The 23,030-nt window shown below is 46.0% G+C and overlaps 1 protein-coding gene across 1 annotated transcript; it reads left to right on the top strand.

Moving 5' to 3' along the window:
* Nucleotides 1-619: 619 nt before the first annotated feature.
* On the top strand, nucleotides 620-21,927 carry kcnk13a (potassium channel, subfamily K, member 13a). The gene is made up of 2 exons (XM_020524819.2): nucleotides 620-714; nucleotides 20,884-21,927. The coding sequence occupies exons 1-2, from the start codon at nucleotides 708-710 to the stop codon at nucleotides 21,783-21,785; spliced, it is 909 nt and encodes a 302-aa protein (XP_020380408.2). The 5' UTR covers nucleotides 620-707; the 3' UTR covers nucleotides 21,786-21,927.
* Nucleotides 21,928-23,030: the final 1,103 nt, after the last annotated feature.

The raw sequence follows: 23,030 nt of genomic DNA, 5'->3' as shown, positions 1-23,030 counted from the left end.
TCCCACCTGCCCAGTAATTCTTTCCCACCTGCCCAGTTATTGTTCAGGTTCCCCTTAAATTGCTCTGTGTTGTGGTTGGCAGGTTTCCTCCACTAGCCTCAGAATTCTCTGATTGTCCCCTCCCTTACACTTCGTTCCTTCTCCACGACCATTAACTTCTCCATTCACCACAATTTTAGAAGAATGAGAGGTGATTTTATTCAAACATGTCCCTCCTGAGGAGATTTGACAGGATGGATGCTGTGCTGGTCCCCTGTTAGGACAGATTAGAACTGGGGGACACATCTGAAGATTAAGAGATGTCACTGTTAAGATAGGGAGGGGGAGATATTTTTTTCTCAGAGGGTCCTTAGTCACTGTTAGGTAGTTCAGAACTTGCTAAGAAAAAAAAAATCAGCATTCTCCCCTCCTATAAATGTTGGTGCTTCTCCCCTTGAATTGGTATTCTTGCAAAATATCCTGGTGCATTTAAGACTTTGACAAAATGTATCTTTTTTCAGAAATACTCAAGACCTTGGGCCTTGCTGGGTATGTACCAGCCTGGCTCAAGCACCCTTCCCTGTGGGCACTTCCAGCTGGGTCATTGAGTACCAACTGGGGCTGACGTACCCCTCCTATCTGCCCACCGTGTGGCATGACCTTGGGACCAATTGCAATGTGCTAACCCAGGAGAACGCAGACCCTACAAAATCAACTGGTGAACGATAATGGAGGGTAAAATTATTCACGCAGAAACATAACCTTCTTAACATCTACCTTGGAAACTTTGAAGCGATTCCTCTCCCATTCCTGCCTTTAATCTAATAGAATCCCAGCAGTGTGGAAGCAGGCCATTCAGCCCATCAAGTCTGCACCTCCCCCTCTGAAGAGCATCCCACCCAGACCCAACCCCTGCCCTCATCCTATGCCTGTAACCCTGCATTTCCCATGGCTTATTCCCCCTAACCTACACAATCCCTGGACACTGGGCAATTTAACACAGCCAATCCACTTAACCTGCACATCTTTTGACTGTGGGAGGAAATTGGAACACCCAGAGGAAACGGGGAGAATGTGCAAACTCCAGACAGACGGTCGCCTGAGGGTGGAATCAAACCTGCCGTCCCTGGTGCTGTGAGGCAGCAGTGCTAACCGCTGAGCCACTGTGCCACCCAGTAGAATAATCAAGAGTTACAGGGAAAATGCAGGGAAGTGGATATGTCAGATCAGTCATGAGCCTATTGAATGGCGAAGCAGGCTGAGTGGGTGCATGGCCTATATATCTTCCGGTCTTATTAACTCTTCCTCTTTCAAGCTATTCTTTACATTCTAGCTCTTGGATCAGCTTTCAGTCACCTTGCGTCAGAGTCGAGTTTTAGTTAATACCAGTTTGACTACACTGAGGGTTCTATATAAAGGCACGCTTTTGTTGTTGTTGGGTCAATGGAAAGAAAGTAAACCTCTGAAACACTGACGGAAAACTACATCTTGAAGCACATCTCTGCAGCATCAGATGAGCTGGTTTGTATACAGGATGTGGGTTCCAAGTTGTCTCATTATCTTGTAGAAAATATGCGATTGGTAATGAAAAAAACTTTGCAGCAATTTTTGTGCTCTCAAGGGATAATCCTCAGGACATTGCAGAGCTAAACTTGCACACAGATATCATTCCACGCCCTTGGTAGGGAATCTCTTTGCTAACTTGGACTGATAAACAAGGGACTCATTTATCTGGCTGCATTTCCAGATCAAATCACGCTTTAATGTGCTTTGCTTTCAAAGACGCTGTTTGACTGGCGTGCGGGTTAATCATTTTAATGGGGCCACCCCACTGGCTGGCTTTTGACCATTTCCTTTATCTGATCATCATCAAACATTGTTATTTCCACTGGGCCCAGAATTCTTCATCTCCCAGTTAAGACTCATCTCCTCCAGCATTGGCCTCTTTCAGACTTATCCCCTTCCCTGCTGGATATACCGAGATGTGTTCCTGGAAAATTATAGACATTTACAGCATAGGAGGAGGCCTAACACATCTGTGCCACAGGGTACAAAGTCAAATCCGATGTTCTGGCACTTGATCTGTAGGTCTGTATCAGGTGCATATCTGGGTAATTTTATGAATGATGAGGGCTCCTGTCTCTACCATCACACAAGTGGTCCATGTCCTCATCACCCTTTGGTTGCTAAAATTCCCCCCTTGAAATTTCCTAACTTCGTAACCCGAACTTCATACTCCCTGATATACTCCCGAAATGGACACCCCCAACCAAAGGGAATAGAGCCCTCCTATTCACTCTCTCTTGATTCCCATAATAACCACAAAGTTATGATTTTACCGTGCTGCATATCCTATAGATATTAGTCCTCTGCACCCAAGCCAAGTGACTGTGTCCATCATGTGTAACTATCCAGTCTGGAGGAGCAGATTAAGGATAGCAGCAATAGTAATCACCCGCAAAGGACCCCTCCTGTTTTTCATTCTTCGTAGGATCACCACAACTCATCCCTCACACCCCGTCCACGCAATAAGAACCAAAAAAGAATCCCCCTCGTCCTCACGTACCACCCCACCAACCTCCGGATCCAACGCATCATCCTCCGACACTTCCGCCATCTGCAATCCGACCCCACCACCAAAGACATCTTTCCCTCCCCACCCTTATCTGCTTTCCGGAGGGACCACTCTCTCCCTTGTCTGCTCCACACTCCCCTCCAGCCCCACCACACACGGCACTTTTCCCTGCAACCGCAGGAAGTGCTACACCTGCCCCCATACCTCCTCCCTCACCCCCATCCCAGGCCCCAAGAAGACTTTCCACATCAAGCAGATGTTCACCTGCACATCTGCCAATGTGGTATACTGCATCCGCTGTACCCGTTGTGGCCTCCTCTACATCGGGGAAACCAAGCGGAGGCTCGGGGACTGCTTTGCAGAACACCTTCGCTCGGTTCGCAATAAACAACTGCACCTCCCAGTCGCGAACCATTTCAACTCCCCCTCCCATTCCTCAGACGACATGTCCATCCTGGGCCTCCTGCAGTGCCACAACGATGCCACCCGAAGGTTGCAGGAACAGCAACTCATATTCCGTTTGGGAACCCTGCAGCCCAATGGTATCAATGTGGATTTCACAAGCTTCAAAATCTCCCCTCCCCCTACTGCATCCCAAAACCAGTCCAGCTCGTCCCCGCCTCCCTAACCTGTTCTTCCTCCCACCTATCCCCACCTCAAGCCACACCCCCATCTCCTACCTACTAACCTCATCCCGCCCCCTTGACCTGTCCATCCTCCCTGGACTGAGCTATCCCCTCCCTAACTCCCCACCTACACTCACCTTTACTGGCTCCATCCCCGCCTCTTCAACCTGTCTGTTTTCTCTCCACCTATCTTCTCCTCTATCCATCTTCTATCCGCCTCCCCCTCTCTCCCTATTTATTTCAGAACCCCCTTCCCCTCCCCCATTTCTGATGAAGGGTCTAGGCCCGAAACGTCAGCCCTTCTGCTCCTATGATGCTGCTTGGCCTGCTGTGTTCATCCAGCTCTGCACCTTGTTGTCTCGGATTCTCCAGCATCTGCAGTTCCTACTATCTCTGATTCAAAACTTCACCCCTCTTTCTCCAGGCTGGCAGCAGTGTGTATCTCACCCAGGCTCTTTCAACAACACCTTCCAAACCCACAGCCTCCATCAGGGTGGCTGAGTGGTTAGCACTGCTACTTCACAAAACTCCAGGGACCCGGGTTCGATTCCACCCTCTGGCGACTGTGTAGAGTTTGCATGTTCTCCCCGTGTCTGCGTGGGTTTCCTCCCACAGTCCAAAGATGTGCAGGGTAGGTGGATTGGCCATGTAGGGTGGGGTCTGGGTGAAATGCTGTTCAGAGTGTCAGTGTGGACTCAGTGGGCTGAATGGACTGCTTCACACAGTAGGGGTTCTATCAATGTGGAAGCAGGCCATTCTTCCTTCGATTACCAGGTGGTTGGAAAGGCCATCAAGCTGCAAGTTCCCTCCAAACCCACACAATCCTGATTTGGAAAGATCCTGGAATTCCCTTCTGAACAGCATGATGGGTGTCCCTACATCCCAAGAACTGCAGTGGTTGAGGAACCAGCTCACCACCATGACACCTCACTGGGATAGTGCACTGGAAATCTAGCCCCACCATCCCAGAAGCATCACAAAAGTTAATGATTTTATAAACGTACCCAAAATTCTCTGACTTATTGATGAAAACCACAGGTTACAGCAACTGGAAGGGAAAAGAAAGGGGCTTTCAGGGTTGGGGTGTTTTTACCTCAGAAAGAAAAGGATAGCTCCTTCCTTTCAGGTGGTCCACCAGCTTCTGACTGACACCTACAAGCTGTTCAACTACCTGGGAGCCAATCATACTGCTGGAGGTCTTTATGCTTGATAACTCTGATGTGGAGGTGCCGGTGTTGGACTGGGGTGGACAATGTCAGAAGTCACACAACAGCAGGTTATAGTCCAACACTGGAGCACTGCTCCTTTGTCAGGTGAAACCTTTGTCTGGTGAAGTGGAGGGAAATGCATAGGCACCTTACCCGAAGATCCGAGGCTGAATGTCCTTGACCGCTGAAGTGTTTCCCCCACTGGGAGGTAACATTCCTGTTTGGCGATTTTTTTTTTTTTTTTGCATGGTGTCCATTCATCTGTTGGCCATGTAGGGTGGGGTCTGGCGTCTGCATGGTCTCACCAATATACCATGCTCGGGGCATCCATGCCTGCAGCGTATGAGATAGACAACATTGGCTGAGTCACATGACTATCTGCCGTGCACGTGGTGGGGGGTGTTCCCACGTGTGATGGTAGTGACCATGGTGATGATCTGACATGTCTCGCCATGGCAGGGTTGTGTGGTGTTGTGGTCGCTGGTCTCCTGAAGGCTGGGTGGTTTGCTGCGAATGATGATGTCTTTGAAGTTTGGTAGTTGTTTAAAGGCAAGAAGTGGAGGGATGGCCCTGGCGAGATGTTCATCATCATTGATGATGTATTGAAGGCTGCAAAGAACATGGCGTAGTCTCTCTGCTCCAGGGAAGTACTGGACAACGGAGGCTACTCTGTCGGTCATATTCTGCGTCAGTCTTCTGAGGAGGTCATTGCGGTTTTTCTCTGTGGCACGTCAAAACTGGTGATCGATGAGTTGAGCATCTTATTCCATTCTTATAAGGGCATCTTTCAGCGTCTGTAAGTGTTCGTCATGTTCCTCCTCATCTGAGCAGATCCTGTGTATACACAGGGCTTGTCCATAGGGGGTGGCTTCTTTAACATATTTGGGCTGGGAGCTAGAGAAGTGCAACATCATGAGGTTATCCGCGGGCTTGCAGTAGAGTGAGATACTGAGATGTCTGTCCCCAATGGAGATGCATATGTCCAAGAATGAGACTGATTGTAAAGAGTAGTCTAAGGTAAGTCTGATGGTAGGATGAAACTTGTTGATATTGCTATGTAGTTGTTTCAGTGATTCCTCATCATGAGTCCAAAGGAAGTAAAAGTCATCCATGTAACTGGTGTATAGCGTTGGTTGGAAGTTCTGTGCAGCAAAGAAGTCTTGTTTGAACCTGTGCATGAAAATGTTGGCATATTGGGGAGCAAATCTGGTGCCCGTGGCTGTTCCATGTGTCTGGATGACGAACTGGTTGTCGAAGATGAAGACATGGTCGAGGATGAAGCGGATGAGTTGTAGGATGGTGTCTGGAAATTGGCAGTTGGTGGTACTGAGTACTGAGGCTGTTGCTGCGATGCTGTCGTTGGGGATGCTGGTGTTAAGTGCTGAAACACCCATTGTGACAAGAAATATTCCTGGTTCGACTGGTCCGTGGGTGCTGAGTTTCTGTAAGAGTTTCTGCCCTTGACATAGCTAGAGAAGTTCTCACACAGGGTCCCATTGCCTGATACAATGGGACATCCAAGTGTCTTGGCTTTGTGTACCTTCAGAAGGTGGTGGAAGTCTCCTATGCAAGAAGTATGTGGGATGAGAGTGTGTAGGATACTGTGATGGTCTGACTCTTGATCGGTCTTAAGTTGACAGGTGTGTTCTTTGGTTGGATTGGCTGGTAGTTGTCTGTCGTGTTCCTGGTTGTTCAGTTGTCAGTATGCTTCTTTGCAGTGCTCCATTCTATTCTGTGTGATGATGTCTCCTCCTTTGTCTGCTGGTTTGATGACAATGTTGTGATTGGTCTTGAGAGCACAGTGTTGCGTTGTGCTTGGGTGATGTTCTGCACAATCTTGTGAGCACGGCTGATAAATCTGGCGTTAACGTCTCTCTTGGCATCTTGGGCATACATTTTGAGCCTAGTGCAGCGGTGTTCCAGAGGGGTCCAATTTAACCCTTTCTTCTTTGGTTGCTGCACCACGGATTTCTCTGACTGTTCCGGCTCATTGGTTGTTTCATTGGGCTCACTGCTGACATCTCGGGGTTTGTGGAAGAATTCCCAGAGCCTCATTCGCCTGATGAATTCCTCTGTGTATGCCATGAGACAAATGGGGTCCATTTTGGTAGTGGGGCAGAACTTCGATTTCATCCAGTTGAACAGTGTAGTCAGACAAGTTGATGGATTTCTCTGTGGTCGTACTGGTTTCAACCATAGTACCAGGGGAGGCTTGGTTGCTGCTGGTGGTAATGCCAAGTTTCTCCAGTTTCTTTTTCTTGGTGTGAGTGTAGGTGATATAGTTCTGTTGCCTCGTCTGCTTTGCACTGTCTCGTAGCTGGTCCACTGTGTCCTGAGTGCAAACTGGGAATATGGACTCTATCTCAATTTCAAAGTTGTGACGTCTGCTGTAGAGCTGGTGTATAAGATGAGTGAGGAGGGTGTGAGAGGTGCAACAGCAGAGTGTCTCAGCATAGTCTGTGTTGTTGGTTGACTTGAGTGAGTTTGTGATCTGCAGTCCTTTCAGGATCTTCTGTGCTTTCTTGCATCTCAACAGAAACTTGATGTCTGTGTCAATATGTGCGATCTTCTTGGAGACCCTTTCCACTTTGAGCTGGCAGTCTGTGGTGTCGATGGTAGCCAAAAATGGGGAAGTGGACTTCACCTGATGAAGGAACATGCTCTGAATGTTTGTGATTTCAAATAAACCTGTTAGACTATAACCTGGTGTCATTGGATAACTGGATACCAATCCACAGACCAATCAGCTATTTGTTGCCAGCCAAATCTCCCTTTGTATCTACCCTCAAGCTCAGGTTGGCCTGTAAAAACCTTTTCCCTTGCTTAAATAAACAGCAATGAGTCAGCACTTACAATGTGTGTCAGATAACTTGCTTTTAAAAGGTGACGCAATCCCAACAATTGTTTTCAAACTAGTCTTTTTTCTCTTTTCAGTTCACATTCAAAAATGCAGAAAAAATAAATAGATGTAGTCTGTACATTCCTCCACCCCCCGATATAAAAGAAATTCCATTTCAAAACTTGTGATACACAAACAACACACAAGAATTGCATCTATTCACCCTTCCTTTTCACTCATACAACTTTACACAATCTTAGCATTTCTTAAACCTTTAATTATTCCAACATTTTACACTTAATCCGCAATTACATTAACCTGTCTAACAATGTCAATGATCTTTACATTAAATATTTAAGACAAAAGAACTCCATCTGAATCGTCTTGCATTCTGAGTTTTAAACATTTTAATGAAGGCAAGTAGTTTATGATCAGCATAAATTAGTGTTTCCTTGTTACTGTGTTGGCCATAGGCTTCAGAGTACTGTAGAACCAACAGCAATCCCTAAGTCTCTTTTTCCACGTTACAGTAATTCTTCTGGTACTGGCTTTGTTTCTTAGAGAATTATCCCACTGGTTTCTGTATTCCTTACTTATGATCCCGCAACTAAACTGCACCAACTTCATGTCATCAGCATCAACTGCCATTTTGAAAGGTCTGGAAAAATTAGGACTAATACTGGTTAATTCATTAGGATATTTAATTTATCAGGATTGCCTTAGCTTCTCAAAGACTTCCTGGCATTCTACTGACCATACCTCATTTGCTTGTTTCCTTATCAAAATTGTTACAGTTACAGCTACTGTCCTGAAATGACTCTCAAATTTCTGGTACAACATACACGTTGCTAAAAATTTCATGATTTCTCATTTAGTTTTAGGAACAGGGAATTCTATTAGAACCTCCTCTCTCCTTGCAACACTCGTCCCTGTCCTACAATATGCCTTGGGTAAGTTACTCTTGCTTTTCTGAATGTCTTACTAAGCCAGCCAAATGTAATTGCTTAAACAGGTCTTCTACTCGGCTCATTTTATTTTCACATGGTAACGATATATCACAGCATTAGCTAAATAAACAACGCTGTTATAAACCTCAGCTACAACTTGATCCTATATCTTATGGTCTTATGATTCATAAGCCTCTAGAATCTGGCTAATGAAAAAAGCATAACTTTTTGTTGGTATAACCCGAATAGTGTAACAAAAGTGGATATTTCTTTCACCAGTTACCCTTCAATAGATTAATCTTAGAAAGGACTGAGCCACTTCTAACCCTATCAATATTTATTTGTGGAATAGGGTATAGACCTATTTTGTGACCACATGCATCTTTCTATCATCAATATAGTATCTAGTTGATCCATCTGGTTTAGGATTTAATGTTTCTGGTGAATTCCTGCTGCTGTGACTAGGTTCAATGAAATACTGATGTCAGTTCCAACCTGAGCTTGTATCCCTGGGCTCAACCAATAAGGACGCTGCTTTATTCATCCTGACTCTCCTGCATCGACATCATGTCAAGCTAATATAGGACATCCAACTGTATTTCTATGGATTATCTCATACTTTCTCAGTAACCTTACAAGATAATCCTGTTGTGCTTTCTTAAACTATGAGAAGACATTGTCTAACTGTCCCAGTATTTCTGTGTTAGCGAGTAAAATTGAAGGAGGTTCACATTGCAAACTGTCTTCCTCCCCTTCTACCTCACTTTTATTGTCTGTCATATTTCACTGCTCCTACCACCTGACACATATGGTCCTCCTTATCTCCTTTCTGACAATGACAATTTTTCTTCATGTTCATTTGACATAACTGATTCTTCTTCCCATGATCAAGAATGTTTATCGAATGAGTCACTTTACTAAATCCTCTGAATTTCTTCGTATGGAATGAATTTTGCTTTCATGGATTCACCTTGCAAAGGCAACAACACCATTACTTCATTGCCCACAGGGAATTCCCTAGCTGCTGAATATTTCTGCCCGTTCTTTCATTTTCGCTGGCAAAACTTTCACATGCTTTTGTATTACTCTACATGCTCCTGTAAGTCTTTCTAGAAACTCAGACAAGTAATCCAACATTGAGGATTCATCCTTTTTGTTCAAGAACATCTCCCTAATCAATTTTAATGGACTTCATGGCCATAAATCAATTCAAATGGACTAAATACACTGGATTCGTTTGTAAAATCTTTGGAACAAATAGCAAGCAATCTATTCCTTTATCCTGGTCCTGTGGGTATTCGTGACAGTCTGCTTAAATCGTTGTTTTCAGAGTTTGATGGTATCTCTCAAAAGTTCCTTGTGTTTGTGGATGATATGCAGTTGACTTAAACTGTTTTATACCCAAACTGCTAATGATTTCCTGGAAAACTTCGGACATGAAGATAGAACCCTGATCAGATTATATCTCTGTCGGTAGTCCATAACAAGTAAAATGATTGAGTTAATTTTTCCATCACTACCCTAGCTGTAATTGTCCTCAGAACATAGAATGTAGAAGAATGTAGCACGGGAACAGACCCTTCGCCACCAACCGATGCTATTCTAAACTAAGGGCAATAAATGTGGAGCTGGAAAAGCACAGCAGGTCAGACAGCATACGGGGAGCAGGGAAATCAACATTTCAAGCTGAAACCTATCGTCAGGAGTTCTATCTGCCTGCACATAGCCCATAACCCTCTATTCCCTGCCTGTCCATGTGTGCGTCTAAATGTCTCTTAAACATTGCTATTGTATCTAGTTTTACCACCTCCCCTGGCAGCGTGTTCTAGGCACCTACCACCGTCTGTGCCTTACACACCTCCTTTAAACTTCCCCCTCTCACCTTAAATCCATAGCCCTAGTATTTAACATTTCCACCTTGGGAAAAGGACTCCAACTATCCACCTCTCATAATTTTATATACTTCTGTGTGGTCACCCCTCAGCCTCCAACGCTCTAGTAAAAAGAATCCAAGCTTGTCCAACCTCTGCTTATAGCTAATACACCCCACTCTAGGTAACATCTTGGTAAACTTCTTTTGCACCCTCTCGAAAACATCCATATTCTTCCTGGAGCATGGCTATAGAACTGCACACAATACGCTAAATATGACCTAACTAAAGTTTTATACAGCTGCAGCCTGACTTGCCATGTTGCCCCAACCATAAGACAAAGGAGCAGAATGAGGCTATTTGGCCCATTCAGGTCTGCTCACCCATTCAATTGTGGCTGATATATTTCTCAACCGCATTCTCCAACTTTCTCCCCATAACCCTTGATCCCCTTACTAATCAAGAACCTTAAATACACTCAATGCCTTGGCCTCCACAGCCTTCTGCAGCAATGAGTTCCACAGATTTACCAGCCTCTGGGTAAAGAAATTCCTCCTCATCTCAGTTCTAAAGGGTCGTCCCTTTATCCCGAGGCTGTGCCCTCGGGTCCTAGTATCTTCTACTTGTGAAAACATCTTCTCCCGTCCACTCTATCCAGGCTTCTCAATATTCTGCAAGTTTTAATCAGATCCCCCCTCATCCTTCTAAACTCCATCAAGTACAGAACCAGAATTCTCAACCAATTGGATGCTTCCTTTGGAAAAAAAGGTTATGTTCCCTTTAAAGAAAAACTTGTCATCTATCCTGTATACTTCTTTTACTTTCACAGTTTTATTGCTGCCTGTCTAACTGTTACAAGCCTTTGGTCCTTAACATGAGCTATCGCAGAAGGTAGAGAGTTTTCAAATAACTCTAAGAAAATAATCTGTCTTAAGAACTTCAGATGTGTTTTCAACTTTTAATGCTCATATCAACCTGTCAAAATTACTTTGCTCAATTCTTTCGAAATCAAGATAAGTTTGCCCTGGCTGTTCCCTTATATTCTGGAACATTTGCCAATATGTGTCAGTATGAGTCCAGATGCAACCAATATAGTTTTTTTTGAAATGGTGTTGTAATTAGAAGAAACCTCATCTGACCAGTGTAGCATGAATTTCCTGTGCTTTGTGTGTCAACTCTGCAGGAGCAATGCCCAGTCTTCTTTAGCCCAATTCATTTGTCTCACTGTTTTCTCAAATGACATGAAGAATGCCTTCACATCTCTTTCCTCAAATTTTCACAAGGTACGTGCATGCTTAAACATTACTGGGCTTCAAATTAGGACTCGGATTCTCCCCACTAGGACGAGGTTCATCACAAAAGGGAAAGAATTTCTAAAAGTACACAATATTCCCCAGTTTACCTGTCTCATGAACCATGATATATTACTCTACTCGTTAAAACTCTAACCCTCATATAAAACTCACCATACATTCAGACAGACACAAAAAAAACTGGGAGTTATGGGTAGAGGGAAAGACTGGGAAGGCAGTTCAATGGTCCTTGTCCACCGGGTTCACGGAGATGATCCTTTTGGCATGTCAGGATTTGCTGCTTCTTGATCTTCCTTCTCCATGTACTTTCACTTGTTTGCTGGAGGCACAGAGTGACTGGTTCACACTTGCTAAGTCTCTGATGTATTAATTCAAAGCCATTGCTTACAGCAACGGATGAGGGGAATGAATTTCTTTGAGTTTGAAAACTTTTTTTATTTGCAGCAGAAAGAACAGCAACTTCTTCCTACTCGTCTAATGGCTTCTGATCTAACATTCACATCCACAAGCTGTTCAGCTGCCTGGGAGCCAATTACATAGTTGTTGGTAGGCAGAAGGTTTTTATCATCAACATTTAGTCACCAATCCATGGATCAATCAGCTACATGTTGCCGGCCAATTCCTCCCTTATACACAAGACCTGGCTCCAGTTCATTTGCAGTCCTTACCCCACTGCTTAACAAGCAGCACTGTAAACAGTACTTACAATGAGGCTCATGCAACTTACTTTTAAAAAGTACATTAATCTTTTCCACAATGCTTGCTTTTTAAACAGTTCTTTCAATCCACAATCAAAAATATTGAAAAATGAAAGATGCACCCTTCGACACCATCAACTTCTCAATGGAAATTAAGAATGGGGAATAAATGCTGGTTTAGCCAGTCACATCCATTGCATGAAAGAATAAACAAATCCCAGATGATATTTCCTATCCCCCTCCATTGTAGATGTTTTGTAGTTAACAGAATCCCGACCCCCTCACCAGTCCAGTCCGATTGTATCTTTGCCCTGAGGTTCCAGTTCTCTCTCCAATAGCTATTAATCACCTGAAGAGGTAGAAACAAGAGGAAACCATTTAGTGCTTTAAGCCTGTTTCCTCATTCAGTTAGAGTCATAGAGCTGTACAACACAGAAACAGACCCTTTGGTCCAACTCGTCCATGCTGACCAGATATCCTAAATTCGTCTAGTCCCATTTGCCAGCTTTTGGCCCACATCCCTCTAAACCCTCCCTATTCATATACTCATCCCGAAGCCTTTTAAATGCTATTATTGTACCAGCCTCCACCTCTTCCTCTGGCAGCTCATTCCATACATGCACCACCCTCTGCGTGGAAAAGGTCTCTTTTAAATCTTTCCCCTCCAATCCCAGCAACATCTTTGTAAATCCTTTCTGCACCCTTTAACAACATATTTCCTATTGCAGGGAGACCAGAAATCCAAAAGTGGCCTAACCAATGTCCTGTACAGCCTCGACATGACTCCCAACTCAGTGCACTGACCAATAAAGCCATGTGTTCCAAATGCCTTCTTCACTACCTTGTCTACCTGCAACTCCACTTTCAAGGAAGGTGTTTGATCTATATCTAAATACAGTTTCATTTTGTTACCCTTAATATTCTAGACTAAACAAAATCCACCAATCTCAGTTTTGCGATTTTTTTTTTTTTTTTTTTTTTTCCTTAAATCTGTACTAAACTGATTTCTTTTGGGAGGAGAATGAGGTGAATTCCCTCTGTATAAAGGAGTGCTTCCTGGTATCACTGCTGAATGGCTCACCTCTAACTTTAAGGATCTGCTGCCCTTGTTCTGGGCTCCATAACCCAACCCCCTGCCTCCTGCCAGAGACTCCAGACCCGCAGTAATGTAGTAGGCTCTTAACTGCCCTTTGGGTAGTTAGAATCATAGAATCTCCTACAGTGTTGGAGCAGGCCATTTCAGCCCATCATGTCCCACCAGCCCTTCAAACAGCATCCCTCCCAGAACCAGACTCATCCCCCTACCCTATCCCTGCATTTCCCATGGCTAATCCACCTAGCCTCCACATCTTAAACACCATGGGCAATTTAGCATGGCCATTCCACCTGCATATCTTTGGACTATGGGAGGAAACCGGAGCACCCAGAGGAAACCCACGCAGACACGGGGAGAACGTGCAAACTCCACACAGACAGTTGCCCGAGGCTGGAATTGAACCTGGGTCCCTGGCACTGTGAGGCAGCAGTGCTAACCACTGAGCCACCGTGCCACCCATTAAGGATGGGCAATAAATGCTGGCCTAGCCATATCCCATGAATGAATATCATTAATAATTCTCGTGAGCTGCCTGTTTTGGCACTGGACCTCCTGCCATTTTGTGGGAATGTGTCAGGGGTTGTGGAGGAGCAGTGGGTAGGAAACATGCACCTCTTGGGGCTTGTGAAAATCCAGCCCTATTAACTCTGTCTCTGTCTCCAGATTCCTGCTGAGTATTTGCAGTGATTTCTGACTTTATTTGTTCCGTTTGTTCCCTTTCATGAATCATCTTTGAACGCTTCGCTCCTTTCAAGGTTGTTTTTATGTGAGTTGATTACTGAGCAACCGTTGCAGAAATTCACACTGCATCCATTCTCTTCCAGTTTGACAAATGTCCTTGACCTTCCTCCAGATGCCCACTCACTGCTTTCTCCTAGCGTTAGTTCTGCTGTACACTTTCTGCTGGCCCCCTTGTACTGTGTTGAAGTGTTTGAGCCTAGCTGCGAGTTGACACAGCTCAGTAATATAACTGACAAAGACGCTAAAATGAGACTTCAGCCTGGCTCCTTCAGGCAGCTTGTGGATTGCAACATGCAGTCCAGATTGAATCCATATTTTGACAACTTATTGTGCATTCACCAATCTGTAAATTATTATAAATAACACTTTTCTTTTATTATGCGATTTGATGCCACACCATGAGCTTAGGTTCTTTACAGAGTAGGCAAAGTCAAGAACTGTCTTCACACTTAGACATGAATTATCACTATTTATGATACAATAACACTATATCCCAGTCTCCATGGTAACCATAGATATACCAAGTTCTGACTTGTAATCATGTTGAAACTAGTCTATATTCTTTGAATTTTCCTGTCCATGTGCTCATTTGAATCTTCTAACTCTGCCCATACTGTGCTATTTACGCCCAGTGTTGTGCAGTTCCATGACATTATCGTTAGGTTGCTTCAGGGTCCTGAAGGAGTTACACAAAACTTTCACTCTGGCCATGTCTTTGTTTCCCTCTCTCCCCATCCCTTTCATGCTCTCTGTTTATCTGTATTCCTTCTCACACTCCTTCCTTTTTGTTCTCCTCTTTCTCTCATCTCTCCTGCTTCTCTTCAACAACAACTTGTATTTATGTAGCGTCCTTAACATAATTAAACACCTCACAAAGCCTAACCAAGCCACATGAGGAGATATTAGTTAAGATGACTATAGGCTTTTTCTTAATTCCTTCGGGGTTTGAGAGTCGCTGGCTGGGTCAGCATTTATTGCTCCTTCCTAATTGCTGTGGAGATGGTGGTGATGAGCTGTCTCCTTGAAACGCTGGAGTTGTTCAGGTGTAGGTGCACACACAATGCTGTTAGGGAAGGAGATCCAAGATTTTGACCCAGTGACACTGAAAGAATGACGATATATTTCCATGTCAGGATGGTGAATGTGGTAGTTATACCCATGTATCTGCTGCCCTTGTCCTTCCAGATGGTAGTAATCATGGGTTTGGAAGGAAATATGGAGAGTTAGTACACCTTTAATGTAACAACATCCCAAGGCCCTTTACAAGAGTTTGCAAGGGAAAATGTAATGCCAAGTCATACATGAAGGTATTAGGGCAGATGACTTTTTTTTTGTGAGACAGACAGGTTTTAGGCAGCTTCCTAAAGGAGATTAGACTGAGGTTTAGGGAGAGCTTAGAGCCTTGGTAGAGGGGGCTTGTGATGCAGTGGTAGCATCCCTTCCTCTGAACCACGAGGCCCAGGTTCAAGTCCCACCTGCTGCAGAGGTGTGTAATAACATTGCTGAACAGGTTGGTTAGAAAATGTCTCAAGACTTTGTAGCTGATGCCATAACCATCAATAGTGGGACAATTAAAATCAAGAGATCAGAATTACAGGAGTGCAGAGATCTCGGAGCATTTTGAAGCTGGAGGTGGTTGCAGAGATATCATCGCAGTTGTTACAGTACAGAAAAAGCCAATCATTCAGCCAATCATACCTGCATTAGTACTATTACCTACAGCCAATATCCTGCCTTTTCTCCATTTCCCATCACACCATTTCTATTCAAATAATCATCTGATTCCATTTTGAGTGCCTCAATGTCGCCTCCACATTTCCAGGCAGTGCATTCCACACCCTAACTACTCACTGTATGAAAACATTTTTCCTTACAGCACCCTCACTCTGTTTGCAGGGAGACAGTGGGATCACAACAGGATTTAAAAAGCAAGGTGAAAATTGTGAAATTGATACATTGCTCAGAAGAGGATCACTGAGAACAGGGGCAGTAGCTGGATGGGAGTAAGGACCTGGGCAGCATGCTGTTCATTGGTAAAGCTACTGCCTTTTCCCTTTACATTCCACCAACCCTCCCACAAACCTCGACCCCCCCACTATCACAGCTCAGAGTCAATGTGAGAGTAATTTAGGTATGCAGTACAGCACCAGGCCATTCGGCCCATTTCATCCAACCTTGTACACTTCACCAGAAGTATCCAATCTGAGACTTGACTGACAATTGTAAGGGAGTCTGGAACGTAAGCAATGCCTGTTTTCAAATGTCAAATAGAAGATCAGCATTCTTTTCCTTCTCACGGTCTATCAAGTGAGCTCAGTCGTTGTCCTCCCACCAAATTCTGGCCGAGATAAAACGGTTTGATGTAGACCCCAACCTCAAAAACTGGAATCTTCCCAGTAACAAGACATCATTCATGGGCTCAGAGATAGTAGGAACTGCAGATGCTGGAGAATCCGAGACAACAAGGTGCAGAGCTGGATGAACACAGCAGGCCAAGCAGCATCATAGGAGCAGAAAGGCTGACGTTTCGGGCCTAGACCCTTCATCAGACCCTCCATCATTCATGGGCTGATTGGCTGAATGAATACTAATCAGTGGTGACTGCTCAGACAATTATCTTAATGATGTGGCTTATTCCCTGCGTACAGAGGAAGGTCCTCAAACAATGCTGTATGATTGTGAATTGGTGCTTGACATTTGATTGAAGTGTTGTGAGTTTGGTTGCTGGTCTGTCAACAGACTGAAGGAGTTGATCTTCTCAAGACAGTTTATCTCTTCTGTTTTCCAATTGAATGCTGGAGGGGGTCCTTTTGACGCCTGGAGCCAGCGAGAGATATTCACCTTGAGTGGAAATGAGAAATCAAAGCAGGCAGAGACTAAATGTCTCCACATCTGGGGACTCACCTTATCTCATCCAGCTACCATTCCAAAAGTCTGAGCAATCAGGTCAGGCTCAATTTCTGCATCCATTCTACTTTCCCACTCTTCCCTCATATTCCTGGATCCCAAAAATCTATTGATCCCAGGCTTGAACACACTCATCAGCTAATGTTCTCTAACTCTCTGGAGCAGATAATTCTAAAGACTTGTCACACTCTGAGTGAAAGTTATTTTCCATATCCCACGGCTGTCTCCTTATCCTGAAACAGTAACAGCCCCTCACTTCCCAGTGTGGAGAACCAGCCTCCTACTTGTAAGCCAATTTTGGATCCAGTTTTCCAACTTGTCTTGGGTCCCATGGGCTCTTACCTTTTGGAACAGCCTTCCATGTGGGATATAAACCACTTCAACTGCACTACCCTCATCCATATATTTAGTCACCTTTTCAAAAAACACTAGTCATATCTCCCTGCAACAAATCCATGTGGAATCTCCCTGCTCAATCCCTGCTTCTCCAAGTGTTGATTAATCCTGCCCTTCAGAATTTTTTCCAAAAGTTTCCCTACCACTAATAGACTAACTGGCCTGTCCCTGCTGCCATTCTTGAGCAAAAGAACAGCATTAGCTTCCCTCCAGTCATCTGGAGTCCACTTTACCTGTGCCCTGCAAAGTGTTAAATATCACCTCCAGGGCTCCAGCAATCTCCTCCCTTGTATCCCAGAGCAACCTGGGACACATCTCATCAGGCCCTGCGGATTTATATACCTTTATGCCCTCTAAAACATCTAATACCTCCTCCTTCTTAATCTTAACATACTCTAGAACCTCACCATCCCAATTGAAATCCCTGGCTCAAACCCAAGTCTGCAGAACATTAGCCTGGTGGGCCAAAGGGCCTCTTCCTGTGCTATATTGTTCTTTGTTCTTCGAACTGAGCCACCTGGAGAAAGAGGGGGAGAAAAAGCTGCAAAAAGACATCAAGAAGGATCAGTAAGAAATGGGTCAAACAGGTCTAGGCCCGAAACGTCAGCCTTCCTGCTCCTCTGATGCTGCTTGGCCTCCTGTGTTCATCCAGCTCTACACCTTGTTATCTTAGGTCAAACTAGTGTGATGTTTTGCACGCAAATTCTTCATCACAACTCAAAGATTTGGCAGTTGTGAGTATGGCCTCCAGTATCACAGCACTTTATACCAGGCAAGCCGCTCAGTGGCTGAAGCATTCACTTAATCACAATCAAAGTAGGGAGTGTAGAATACCAAGCCCTTGGGCCTTTCGATTCACCATAGCAACAGTGGCAATTTGCTTCTGAGAACAAGGTCTAATCGCTCCAAAACAATCTTGTCAAGGAGTTGGTAAAGCTTCAGCTCGTTGAGCACAATAAATTATCTGTTAGCTTCTCCTTATCTAATCTCTTGCTGATCAAATGATTCCGTTGGTTTTTTTTTGCTCTGTGAAAACTGCCTTGGCAGCTAAACTTTGCTTTGTCCGCAAGGGAGAGAGAGAGGGTCCGAGCTCCTCCTTTCCCAGCTGAGTGTAGCAATGTCACCAGAGTGGGCAGTGTTAGCCTGAGGCCACTCCTGTTCCTGGGACATTAAGTTCAATTCCCCCACGTGAGGGGCCGGCGATCTTAAATTCAATTTTATTGCGTCGGAGCTTGCTCAGTCGTGGTGACAGCGCGGAGCTGATGTTAAAACTAGCTTTACCGTTCCTTTCTGATCGATCTTGGTGTAAAATCATTCACTCATAGCTTCGAGGGAAGGGAATCTGCCCCTTACCTAGCCTACGTGACTCCAGGCCTATGCCAATGTGGTTGACTTGTTACTGTCCTCTTGAAGTGGCCCAGCAAAACTCTCAGTTGTATTGAAACAACTGTGAAAAATTCAGGTGAAAAGAGTAGAGCAGACCAATGCCTGGCCTTAGAACCTGTAAAGTCCTGCTCACTAACCCCTGGGGTTTGTGAGAAATTGGTGAAGCTGTTTCTCAGACTAGTCAAGCAAATATGACAGTCATACCTTACAGGCAAAGTCCCTGACACCACCAACACAGTGGGATACAGTCAGGAGGGAGTGACCCTGGGAGTCCTCAATGTTAACACAGGACCCTCTGAAGTCTCATGGCTTCAGGTTAAACATGGGCAAGGAAACCTCCTGCTGATTATCGTGTACCGTCCTCCCTCAGCTGATGACTCTGTGCGCCTCCATGTTGGATATCACAGCAGTAACAACTGAGTGTGCCAAGACACAGAATGTACTCTGGGTGAGGGATTTCCACGTCCACCACCAAGAGTGGCTCGGCAGCACTACAGATCGAGATGGTCGGGTCCTAAAGGACATAACTGCTAGACTGGGTCTGCAGCAGGTGGGGAGGGAACATCATGCTTGACCTCATCTTCATCAATCTGCCAGTTACAAATGCATTCATCCACGACAGTATTGGTACAAGTGGCCACTGCATAGTCCCTGTTGGGGGGGGACGTCCCATCTTCACGTTGAGGATAGTCTCAGTTGTGTTGTGTGGCACTGCCATTGTGGTAAGTGAGAGCGATTCAGAACAGATCTGGCAGCTCATAACTGGGTGTCCAGGAGACGCTGTGGGCCATCAACAGCAGCAGAACTGTACTCCAGCACAATCTACAACCTCATTGCCCGGCATATCCGCTGCTCAAGCCAGGGGGCCAACCCTGGTTCAATGGAGAGGCGCAGGAGGGCATGCCAGGAGCAGCACCAGGCATCCATCAACCTGGTGAAGGTTACAGCTCAGGACTCCTTGCTTCCCTGTAAGCTGCTCACCTTCCCAGCTCGGAACTATAGAGTCATTCCTACAGTGTTGCCGCATTGCAATCCCAGACCTCCCTCCCTGACCGCCTTGCAGCTGTAGCTACACCAAACAAACAGCTGCGATTAAAGAAACCTTCTCCATGGGGCTGGGCAATATGTGCTGACCCTGGCCAGTGTCGCCCAGGACCCCGTGAATGAATAAAAAACATCCCAGTGGGTACATTCCTGCTGCCCTTTGATTGGTGCAATAGTGCACATAATTGACAACCCTCCCTCTGGCTTAGTCAAGTAAAGCAACACCCTCAACGTCAGCTTTCCTGCCCCTCTGATGCTGCTTGGCCTGCTGTGTTCATCCAGCCCTGCACCTTGTTATCTCTTACCCTCAAGAGGAAGCAACTTTTCAACATTCACCTGGTTAAGCCCCCTCAGAATCTTATATGTTTCAACTAAATCACCTCTGCATCTTCTAAACTCCAGAGAATACAGGTCTAGCCTTTCTTCATTAGGCAATCTGCTCATTCCTGGTGCCATCTTCCTGCACAGAGGTTTAGTTGAGGCCATGCCTGTCTCCCAGGTGGACCTCCAAAGATCTTACCCTGTCATAATCTAGCGAAGGAAGCTTTCCCCTAGGTGGAGGGATCAGTGACCGAGGGCATAGAATTAAGGTGAGGGGTAGGACATCTTAAGGAGATGCGAAGAAAGCAACTTTCACCCAGAGGGTGGGGTGAATCTGGAACTGACTGCCTGTAAGGGTGGGACAGGCAGAAGCCCTCATAGCACTGAAGAAGCTAAATTGCCTTGCAGTGTCCAAGGATGGGCAGGCCTCCTAGATTAGCCACTGTAAATGTGGGGTGATGGAAATTGGGCAGGGGGCTGGGTCTGGGTGGGATGCTGTTTGGAGAATTGCTGTAGACTGTGATGGGCTGAATGGCCTCTACAGAGATTCTATGATTCTGTTCTGTGGAGTATTTAGATATACTATGGGCACAAGGCTATACACCAAGTGCTGGAATATAGTTCGCTGCTAGTTTTTGACTGACACAGACTCAATGGGCCTTCCCCTGTGCTGTAGATCTCAGTGAGAATTGCAGAATATCAGGGCAACCTGAGCCAATATTTGTCCTTTGACCAGCATTGATTCAACTGAATGAACCAGCATGATCTGTACTGTACCCCAATTGAGCTGCCAGCTCTCTCACATTCCTTTGTTGGCCTGTAGGATATTTGGGATGCCCTGGGTGCCACACAAATGCAGGTCCTTCTCTGGTGTGTCTGTTCCCCTCCCCCTAGAGCCGGACCTATTGACTCAGGACAGTTTGTTTGTGTTTCCAGGTTTTGGGATGACCACACCGGCCACGGTCAGCGGGAAGGTTTTCCTGATTTTCTACGGCCTGGTGGGCTGTGCTGCCACCATCTTGTTCTTCAACCTGTTCCTGGAGCGGCTGATCACCGTGTTGGCCTACATCCTGAAGAGCTGCCACGAGAGACAGCTGAGGCGGAGCGGAATGCTACCCCAAGAGAACTGCCTTGAGCCGGGCACTGCCGCCGAGGTGGACAGCTTGGCAGGCTGGAAACCCTCCGTCTACTATGTCATGTTGATCCTAGGCCTGGCTGCCATTGCCATCTCTTGCTGTGCCTCTGCTATGTACACCCCAGTGGAAGGTTGGAGCTACCTGGACTCCATCTACTTCTGCTTTGTAGCTTTCAGTACCATCGGCTTTGGGGACCTGGTCAGCAGCCAGAACATGAGGTACGACTACCAAGGGTTCTACCGTTTTGGCAACTTCCTGTTCATCCTGATGGGGGTGTGTTGTATCTATTCCCTGTTTAATGTCATCTCCATCGTCATCAAGCAGTTTCTCAACTGGAGCCTGAGGAGGCTGGAGTGCCAATGCTGCGTCCGGTGCCAGAGGAAGTTCCTCAGGCCCGGGAGGAACGCCGTGGCTCCCTGGCTCACCAGGAGGAAGATCTCCATCGAGACGGACGCCTTCAACGAGAGCGAGGCGGCGGATGGGCGGCGGCTGTCTGGGGAAATGATCTCCATGAAGGACCTCCTGGCCTCTAACAAGGTCTCTTTGGCCATCATGCAGAAGCAGCTGATGGAGACGGCGAACGGTTACCCCAGGGTGAGTGGGCACCCCCACCACCAACCCCGGCAAAACGGCTTCTCCGAGGGGGTGGGCGCCCTCGCCATTATGAACAACCGCCTGGCAGAAACCAGCGTGGACAGATAGAGGGACAGCTGGGAGCAACGCCCCCCCCCACACCGACTCCCCCATACTCCACATCAATATCACTCCAAAAGCCACAGCCTTAAAGACTGTCTAGCCTTTTTTTTATTTAACAAAAAAGAAAAATAAATTAAATATTTCTGGATGATTCTGTTTGGTGGTGAACTTTCACCTGTGCCTGGACTCATGTTTGAACTTTGACCTCTGACAGGTTGGATTGGGGGTGCTAACTATCTCTCAGGAAACCCAGTTCCACAGGCCGTTGAAGGGAGAAAGAGATTTGAGGCTGGTATGAAACTGGGAGGGCGCTGGGTGTGGAAGGTGGGCCAATGGGTCTCTGGCCAGTTGGTCATTCTGAGCATCCCCCTCCCCCAAACCCTGCAGGTGGTAGAAAATAATGGAAACATGCTACAGGGGGCACTCCAGGGCCAAGAGCTGATCATATCCTGAGCTGCACCAGACTCGGATGTCCCCGGGTCCAGTGCACACAGCTCCCAGTAGGCTGAGACAGTTTGACCTCTCTGCCCCTGTCCCTGTACAGGTCAAGGGTTCATAATGGCAGTGAATGGGGGAGCCAGCCTTGTTTATGGTGACCTGCACAGGGAACACATGAGCCTCCTGAAGCAGCTCGTTGGATTGAAGACTATTGGACGTCAGGGGTTGGGGGAAAGTGGGGGTTTGGTGGGGAGGGGCAGCTGATGGCTTGTTAAGGGGGCAGGAAGCAAGGCCGGGTTGGAGGAAGCAATTCTGGGAGGGGCAGGAGCCAAGGCTGGAATGGGGGGAGAGCAAGAATTGGGGATAGTGGGGGGAGGAAGCAAGGCCAGGAGAGCAAGGCAACAAGGCAGGAGAGAGGAGTGGGGAGGATGCCAGGCTGGGGATGTGAGGAAACAAGGAGTGGGGGGAGAGGAGTGGGAACAATGCAGGGCCTGGGTCTGGATGCAAGGCTGGCAAAGTGAGGAAACAAGGTTGGGGAGAGCGGTGGAAGGATGCAGGGTCTAGGAAGGTGAACAAAGCATGGATGGGTTAGGCAACACCAGAATACACCAATGTCCAACTTGACGTGACATAATTCGAAGAAACTGGTCCTGCAAGTAAACCATCATTCAAACAAAACAATGTTAAAAGAGCTATCTGTAAATTGTCTACTTGTTTGGATTGTTATCAGCTTTTGGCTAAACGTGTGTACATGTTTGTGTGTGCATGTGTGTGTGAGAGAGAAAGAGAGAGAGAGAGAATGTGTGTATCTGT

This window comes from Rhincodon typus, chromosome 8 (assembly GCF_021869965.1).
Source record: "Rhincodon typus isolate 14 chromosome 8, sRhiTyp1.1, whole genome shotgun sequence".
Classification (NCBI taxonomy): domain Eukaryota; kingdom Metazoa; phylum Chordata; class Chondrichthyes; order Orectolobiformes; family Rhincodontidae; genus Rhincodon; species Rhincodon typus.
Note: the sequence above shows the minus strand (reverse complement) of the source record. Positions and strands in the feature narration are given on the sequence as shown.